Here is a 9,227-nt window from a genome sequence, read left to right on the forward strand (position 1 = left end):
TTCCCCACACAAATTTTGGAAATAAGTGATTATCAGGTGATTTAATTATTAACCGAGGGCAAAAGTAAATATTCATGCTGCCACACTTCAAAAAATAAAGAATTCAACGATAATAATATAATTGCTGCTATATTATATTTAGTGAAAAATAATAAATATGACTATTTATATCCAATCTTTCATCGCTAAAGACTTTAGCGATTCTGAGTGCAACTATGTCTTGTTGGAATTGCTTTAGTGGATTTATGGATAAAGATTAATCCTTTTTCTTTAGATGCTTTGACATTCTTTTTTAATTCTAATTATTGTCATGAGAAGGAATCACAAAAATTAAAAATCATAATTATTAGTGATGAATATTAAAAATAGAATAATTGCTATAATTTAATGTACATTTGATTTCTTTGTATACCATAAGGCTGCTAGTTTTGACAATAATTATTACTTCTATCTTATTAGTTTATTGCTATTATTAGCACTAACATGACAAAAGGCAAATGCCTTTCCCAGTAGTGACTGTTTTGGACATGTATAAATATGGAACACATGGTTCATACTCTTGATATATGAGAGCATTTAGTTCAACATTCAACAAAACAAAATTATAATGTGTCCACAGCCAAATGAGAGCATCAGCATCGAGCTGCAGCAGCTGCAGCTCAATGCTGATGGAAGGAATGAGAGGACTCAGTGGCTGCTGAATTCTCCAGAGCCACCAAGTTTTTGCAATGAGCTCATGAACTCAGTTAGTGAAACTGTTTTGCCACAAAAAAATAATTTTTTTCCTTCAAACTCAAAGCAATGCAAAGCTGGGGTCTTTTCATTCTTGCAAGGGTTATTTCCAATTCTTAGTTGGGGAAGGAATTATAAACCTAATATGTTCAAGCATGATTTGTTGGCTGGCTTAACTCTTGCTAGTATCTGCATTCCTCAGGTATAGCAAATATAGATAAGGTGTTCGTACTTGAATTGTGTGTGACCAGTTCATCTAAAATCTTAAACAGTTCGAGAAAGCACACTTTTATTTACTCTTAGTTACGTTTTTAAGTACATCCTCTCATGTGCGGGCATAATAGGTGATGGTGACAAACATAGGACCTTTACTTACTCTGATACCATGTGGAATTGTGGGACCAGGTTAAGCTTTTAGATGAGACTGGTCACAGAGCTTAGCATTAGTGTTTGTTCCATACACTTTTTGAAATGTTGAATTTAAAATTATACTTCTTGCAGAGTATAGGATATGCTAATCTTGCAAACCTTGAACCTCAATATGGCTTATGTAAGTTTCCAAAACAAGTGTAATTGTTGTATGTTCATCTTGGTTTTTTCTAAGCTTATATGTTTTCACTTTTGTTGTTTTAGACACTAGTGTTGTGCCACCATTGATATATGCTGTGATGGGGAGTTCGCGAGAGCTCGCTATTGGTCCTGTTGCTGTTGTATCACTACTGCTTTCTGCAATGGTTACCGAGATTGTAGATCCTGCAGTTGATCCTATTGCTTATACAAGCCTTGTTTTTACTGTCACTTTCTTTGCTGGTACTTTCCAGGCTGCATTTGGTCTATTAAGGTAAAGTTTCTATTTGAAAGGAACTCTTTTTGGAATATGTATGTTAATCTTGATTAGATGTAGATAGGAGGTTGTGGAGGACACGCAGATTATGATAAAAGGTTAGTAGGTAGTAGAGTGTTGTCTTGCTTATCATTTCCATACTAGTAGTCATCGTATTTCTCCTGTAGTTTCTTGTCCTTCGATATTTTTTACTATCTACTGTCTCTTGTACTTTGATTATTGCACTATTTTGTTGTAGTTACCGTTCCTTTTTTATGCTTTCTATAGTATTTTGCCATGATTTCTTCCTTTCCTTTTCTTTGATCTTCTTTGATATGCAACCGAGGGTCTAACGGAAACAACCTCTCTACCCTCAAGGTAGGGATAAGGTCTGCATACACTTTACCCTCCGCAGACCCCGCTTGTGAGATTACACTGGGTATATTGTTGTTGTTGTTGTATGTTAATGTTGATGTATGTGCGCAGGTTGGGATTTCTTGTGGATTTTCTTTCACATGCTGCCATAGTGGGATTCATGGGAGGTGCAGCCATTATAATTGGTCTTCAACAACTAAAAAGTCTCATAGGAATTAGTCACTTTACTAATAAAACTGATGTGGTATCTGTGCTAAGAGCTGTTTTCAGATCATTTCATGATGAGACAGTAAGTTTCTGAACTTATTTTCAATTGATTTTTCGCGTTTTCATCTTACTGATTTCCGTTGGACTTGTTTCAGTTGTCTCCTATGAATTTTATACTTGGCTGTTCATTCCTCATCTTCATCCTCGCAACAAGATTTATAGTAAGTAATAAGGTGTACTCGTTTGTTATCGATCAAATTTGGCGATTTTTTTCCTGTTTCATACACTAATCTATTGGCCACCTGAAATATACTGCAGGGTAAAAGGAATAAGAAACTATTCTGGCTACCAGCTATTGCTCCTTTGTTATCGGTGATCGTAGCCACCTTGTTGGTTTATTTAACGAAGGCTGATCAACATGGAGTTAAAATTGTAAAACACTTCTAAGGGGGTTTGAATCCAAGTTCAGCTCATCAATTACAGTTCAATGGTCCACACCTTGGACAAGTCGTGAAAATTGGACTAATTTGCGGTCTTGTGGCTCTAACTGTATGTCTCTACTCTTTGTTCTCCCTTTTTGATTCCCTAAAGATCACTAAATTAGGAGAATTCATTCATAATGTTGAAATGCTCTTGGTTTTCCTCAGGAAGCAATTGCTGTCGGACGATCATTTGCTTCGATGAAAGGCTATCATCTTAATGGCAACAAAGAAATGGTAGCCATGGGATTCATGAACATTGTTGGATCTTTAACTTCTTGCTATACAGCAACTGGTGAAATCTCAATTCCTTATACTTTCACATATTATGTTCAAAATCTTGAATATCCTTATGATAAGTCATACGAGTTCTGACGTTTTAATTTGTTTGTCTTACTTTTCCTTTTAGCCCGTTCAAAAAAGAATGTCTCTTTTCATTTCTGTGGCAACTCTTTAATTCTAACTTTTCACACGACATGTTTAAGACCATCAAATTAAAGGACATTTTGGTACATTCTACGTATCGTTACTTAAAGACCACAGTACAAACAAATTGAAACGGAGGGAGTAATAAGTTCTGCTTCAAAAAATTTACAGGTTCATTTTCAAGGACAGCAGTGAATTTCAGTGCAGGATGTGAAACTGTGGTATCAAACATAGTTATGGCTATCACAGTTTTCATATCTCTGGAATTGTTAACCAAGCTTTTATACTACACTCCATTAGCTATCCTTGCATCGGTTATTTTATCCGCGCTTCCTGGATTGATCGACATAAATGAAGCATATCATATCTGGAAAGTAGACAAGATGGACTTCATTGTTTGCATTGGTGCCTTCTTTGGAGTACTATTTGTCTCTGTCGAAATTGGCCTTCTAATCGCGGTAATTTTGAAGTCTCTCTCTCTCTCTCTGTATTCACAAGACTTTACTTAATATAAGAAAACAACTTGCATTAAACAAATGTTATACTTGTCCCCTCAAACAAACATCTTGTGACTCACATGTAAATAGTTTAATTTAGTAAAATCCAGAGGAAATGCCAAAAAGATGGATAGCCCTCTGAGTCATTTGTGGGCACCATGCTATAATAGAATTTTAACTCTTGTCCTTCAAAAAAAAATACAAGATTCATGTCAACTCTCTGGTCATCTGTCTTTTTCTTTGCAACTTGAAACTAAACAAAGACTAAAAAACATCATCCGTAGAAAATCAAATCACAAATGCTTGATTGATAGTATTATATTTGAATCAATTTCTCAGAAAGTCACTCGACGTTGTTTTGTAATACAAAAGTCACTCAACTAATGGTACTCAGAAAGTTGCTCAACTTTGCTTTGTAACAGAAAAGTCACTCAACTATTGTCATTTCAACTGTGAAGTCGTCACTTAAGTACTGTCATTCCACCTACAAAGTCACTCAACTAATTTAGTAATGTCTATTTGGTCTATTGCAGGTTGGCATTTCATTTGCTAGAATAATACTAGACACGATTCGAGCAAGTACAGAAGTACAAGGCAGACTTCCTGGGACGCTGGATACGTTTTGTGACATTACACAATATCCAAGAGCCACTAGTACTTCAGGCATCTTGATCATCAGAATCAACTCTGGTTCACTTTGTTTTGCAAATTCTACTTCCATAAGAGAGAGGTATATATATATAATTCGCGCTCTTATCAAAGTGGAAATTAAGACAATAAACTTCAAGCCTACTTACTTTTCAACTTATTTATTTCTAGGGTTATGAAATTGGTGACACACACAAATGGTAATGAGGAGAACACAAAGGAAAATGTTCATTTTGCAGTTCTAGACATGTCAAGTAAGTTTCATAACTAGTAGAATTTCCCAATCCCCCCCCTCCCCCCTCATGAGTTTGTCGTTGTTCGAGTGGGTAAAAGTCCCACATTCATGAGCTAGCTTTTGAGGTTGAGTTAGGCTCAAGTGCCATATCTTTACAGTTATAACAACTTACTACTAAGATGATTTTGATCTAATTGGTTTGCAGATGTAATGAGTGTGGATACATCAGGAATAGTGATGTTAGAAGAGTTGCACAGGGAATTGGTTTCACAAAGCATACAAGTAAGTTTCTCATATTCTTTTCTCTAAATTTAAGCCGTTGAAGCGATGTCACACAACACACTCTCGTTTGATGTTCTAACGTATAAATATAATATAAATGACATAATTGAGTGAAGCTGATATGTTTGAGGGGTCCTTCTAAAATATATGATAGTTCTTCAAGATATACATCCATATATATAACAAGTTATTTTTGAAGTTAACTGGTGCGCGTGCACCCCCAACCCATTACGCATGGGTCCGCCTCTGGTGGTCCACGGGGCCTTCCTCGGATCTTGCGTCAATACATGATGTTTTATACACCCGACTATCCTTTTATACATTAATAGTTTCTATACTAACATACTATCGAAAGTTATAACAGATTATTTGTCTTATTTTTCGGATTACTAATTTTACTACCAATATATACTAACTCTTATATGATGTCTTTTTTTTTTTTTGCAGTTAACAATAGCTAACCCAAGATTAAGAGTAATTAACAAAATGAAGACAGCAAAATGTTTTGACAAACTAGGCAAAGGATGGATTTTCCTTACTATTGGGGACGCTGTAGATGCCTGCTTGAGTCTCAAAATAGCTGATCCTAGCTCTACCAATTGTTGAAATTTTATATATGTTGTTATTAAATGCTTCTTATTCTTGTGTATACAAAGCATTAACAACAAAGAATTAATGGAAAAGAGCCACCACAAATTATGTATTTCATCATATTTATAAAGTTGATAAATCAAAATCTTGAAAGATTATCGTCACGAAATAATATATAGATAGACAATTTAACTTAATTTTAACGGACAACTATACACTCTAACTTTGAGGATGTATATCCAAATACCTCAATTCTTCTCTACTGTGTCAATTGAGCACTCCAACGTAACTTATGAAATGATTATCTCAACATCAGGTGTCCATGATATACAGTTGAGACAAGTTGGAGTATTTAGTTGATAGTTGAGACCAAGTTGAGATGTTTAGATGTGCACTCTCAAAATTGAAGTGCTTACTTGTCAGCTAAAATCAAGTTATAGTGGTTGTTTACGTATTATGCCTATATATAAACATATATAACTAAACTTAGAGCATATATAATTGAACCTATCCTGCTAAGATTTAACAACTTACTTGTTCAGGTCAATCAATAATACCTTAAATAATACCCTAAAATAGAGCTTAGGGATTATAGAAACTCGTAAAGGTGAATTTGGATTAGGGGTTGTGTATTTATAGTTCGGTTCAATTTTGAAGTTTATCGATTCGATTTATTGATTTGTAAGTATTCTAAACCGTTATAGTTTCATTAAGATACTGACTTATCGATTATTAGTTTATCGGTTATTGATCATTTTCGGTTCGGTTATCTGTTTAACCCGTAAGATTTGACACAATTTTTAAAAAATTGAAAATCACTTAAAAACAATGATAAACCAAATGAACCATGCACATGAATTGACAAATTACATCTTGCTCAAAAACAAACGCTGTCACATTCTAGAATAACCAAGAGTTTTAGACAACTAGAAGTAAAAATATGAAATTTAACCCTAAGTCAAGGACTTTATGTACCAAAAAGTATAAATATAATTTATTAATTTACCATCGGTCTGTTTTAAAAAAAAACCTCAAAACAAAGCTTTTAGTAACTTTTTTATTAAAATTCGAATAATCGGTATTAAGTTAAGAGTATGTATTAAACCATTTTCCGTATAATTATTATTTGGGTTTGCCATTAAACGACATCGTTTGAAGCTTTAAAGAGGCAATTTAAATAGCCCGACCCGACAATAGAAGAGATAATTGTTCTTCAATTGGAGAAAGAGAAAATATTGGGGAAAAAATGGGAGAAGAAGCAAAAGATGATCAACCAGAATCAATTCAAAACCCTAATTCAAATCGCATTACACAAACCCAATTTCTCTCCTGGAAACGCCAAAAGGTATCTTCTTCTTCTCTTCATGTTAACGGTATAGGGGATTACAAGATGGTGAATCGAACAGTTTACGTAGCCAATCAACTGAGTTATTAAGATTTCCCGTGCAATATGTATTACCAGGAGATTATATTGTATGTTGTTTTCTTTCCTTTCAACAAGATGAATAATTAATCTTTGTGGTAGTTTAATATGGTTGAATTATGAGAAGCTAAATCAGGGAAGCAATTCTATTATATTTAAGACGAAGAACGAGGTCATATCCGTTTTAAAATCTAGGTTCTAGCTTCCTATAGTTAATAATTTGGTTGTTAAACTTGGATTAGCTTTGATTTTAGGTACATTAATTAATGTTTTATGTTAAATAGGTCGATAGAGGTAATTGATATAGATTATTCAAGTAGTTAGTTGCAACTAGTTTGGGATTGAACCTTAGTTTGATCGATTGACTGTATCGAGTTCCCTATTATGGTTGTCTGTGGAATGTATATCCACCTGGTGAATGATCTCCTTCAAAATCAGCAATTTGTGCAATTACGTGTATTCCTCGTACTAGACCTATTGATATGTTGTCCTTGAGTTCCTCTAGAACTTTTTTTCCCTTGGGAATTGGAGTTGTAAAATGACAAGTATGCGCTTTTTGAAAATGTGTTTATGATTGAAAAGTCATGTCAGTCAAGTGTACAGACCACTTTATAATTTTGATTAAGGTGAAGAGATGCAGTTTTATACTATGTTGCTCGGGCTCTCCAAAATATGTTGCTGCATTCGTGTAGTCCTCCAAGAATGCACTGCTGTTGGAGGACCCAATACACCCGTTGATATTTTTGAAGAGTCCGAGCAACATAGTTTTTATGTTATCCGGAGCTAGTTCTCGTTCTGAAATTGTAATTTCTTATTGTTAATCACTAAATATTCGTTCATAACTTTTTTAGCTATTTAATGTATCAGTTTACCAAGTATGTTAATTGTTTGTACTGGCAACTAAAGACCAAATTTCATGGATGCTGAGATGCACACCTTAGCACTCTGTCACATACAATAAAATAAAGCGCCACCTAAGTGAAGAAAGCAGAAAACTTGGCTTTAAGTGATTTTACGGCTCAAGTGTACCTGATACGAGCTTTTAACAACACTACTTCCATTTTATGCCTACACTCTTCTTCATTCAGATTGTGTGATTCATTTCTTTTCTCCAGAGTTTCCAATTTAATTAGAATCTTTATTTCTCTATTCGTTTCTCATAGATAGACTCCATTCCTTCTATGGTTCTCAAGTTTCATTTTTCATGTCAATCTGAAATCAGTTATTAGCCTGTATATGAACAAATTTTCTAGTTTTCTTCTTAAAACTTGGTCAAAGACTCAAGTATGTATTGATATAAATTAATGGGAATTACTAGAAATGTTCTGGGTCCAGTTGTTGATGCATGTAATAATATATTTTAGCCTATTTTCATTTGCTGGAAAAATTAAAAGGATTTTAAAACACATTCACCTTCTTTTTCTGTTGAGAAAATCACTTTCACCTTGTTAAACTCTTCAATCATTTAACTATGCTGTAAATCACCAAATAAAGGAAGTTCATTGGAGTAGTGAAAGATTGGAAAGGGAATTTCAGTTTTGTGCTCAGGTTGGAATGAGGAAATCAACTCTCACAGTCTCACTAATGTTCTGTTGCACAGACTCTTCACTTTTAATGCCGTACCCGTGTTGGATTCTCCAAAATTACACCACTTTTGGAGAAACCGACACGTATCCATTGACATGTTTGAAGAGTCCGAGCAACATAGATGTTCTCACAAATTCTTATTCTTGTTTTATGGTCTTCATTTTGTTGCATTCCTCATTCAAGGAATTTCATTACCAATTCCTTCAAAATATTTTAGGCCATTTCTAAAAGTTTATTTCTAGAAGTACTTGTATAATTTATAACACTTTGGTAAGGTTAGGCATTCATTTTAGTCAACTAAACTGAATATCCTTTGTGATAGCAATATCACCTTCACTATGATTTAAGTCGGATAAATTGTTTTCACCCTAAGTAAGGAGGAATTTCATTGAATGAATAGCTGTAACAAAGTTTGCTTTTGTTCGTTGACTTCCTTTATTGTAGATGTCCTTTTTTAAATCTATTTTGGTTGTTGTTCCTATAGTTGTAGATTCTAGGAGTTCTGTAGATTTCAGGACTTTGTTGCTAGTGGTTTATCTGTTTTACTCAAGAGAAACCTGTTGTAGTATTTTCGTTATAGTCCTCATGAGTCGTGACAGATTTGGTATCATTTTCAGGACGTGGATGCATTAGCTAGAAAGGCTGAAGTCGCAAGAAAGCGTGCAGAGGATGTAGCTGCAGGGGCCGTGCAAATGAATGGTCGTGAACTTTTCTTGCACGAGCCCTGGGTCTTCGATAACTCCCTTTACTAATGTTGTTTTTCCGATAAAAATATCTTCCAAATTCTATTAACGTAGTTATAAGTTTGAATATTGTTGATGCGTTATGTGAGGACATCACAAGTTGCTTGCTTGAATTGAATCTTTATATCTTTAAGTTGTTTTTTATGTCTAATTATTTGGGGGGGGGGGGGGGGGGGGTT

General features: G+C 34.3%; 1 protein-coding gene and 1 pseudogene across 1 annotated transcript; both read left to right on the top strand.

The window, feature by feature from the left end:
- The first annotated feature begins 607 nt into the window (after positions 1-607).
- LOC102596156 (low affinity sulfate transporter 3-like) lies at positions 608-5,386 on the top strand (annotated as a pseudogene).
- A 1,102-nt stretch (positions 5,387-6,488) lies between these two features.
- LOC102587214 (uncharacterized) lies at positions 6,489-9,181 on the top strand. The gene is made up of 2 exons (XM_006360219.2): positions 6,489-6,640; positions 8,923-9,181. Exons 1-2 carry the CDS (start codon positions 6,542-6,544, stop codon positions 9,055-9,057), a joined length of 234 nt encoding a protein of 77 aa, XP_006360281.1. The 5' UTR covers positions 6,489-6,541; the 3' UTR covers positions 9,058-9,181.
- Positions 9,182-9,227: the final 46 nt, after the last annotated feature.

The sequence above is a fragment of the Solanum tuberosum genome, unplaced genomic scaffold, assembly GCF_000226075.1.
Source record: "Solanum tuberosum cultivar DM 1-3 516 R44 unplaced genomic scaffold, SolTub_3.0 scf00314, whole genome shotgun sequence".
NCBI classification, from domain to species: domain Eukaryota; kingdom Viridiplantae; phylum Streptophyta; class Magnoliopsida; order Solanales; family Solanaceae; genus Solanum; species Solanum tuberosum.

Coding starts and splice junctions, on each gene's coding strand:
- LOC102587214 (XM_006360219.2), top strand. CDS start 6,542: ATGGGAGAAGAAGCAAAAGATGATCAACCAGAATCAATTCAAAACCCT. Junction 6,641..8,922: donor TCTCCTGGAAACGCCAAAAG/GTATCTTCTTCT, acceptor TATCATTTTCAG/GACGTGGATGCATTAGCTAG.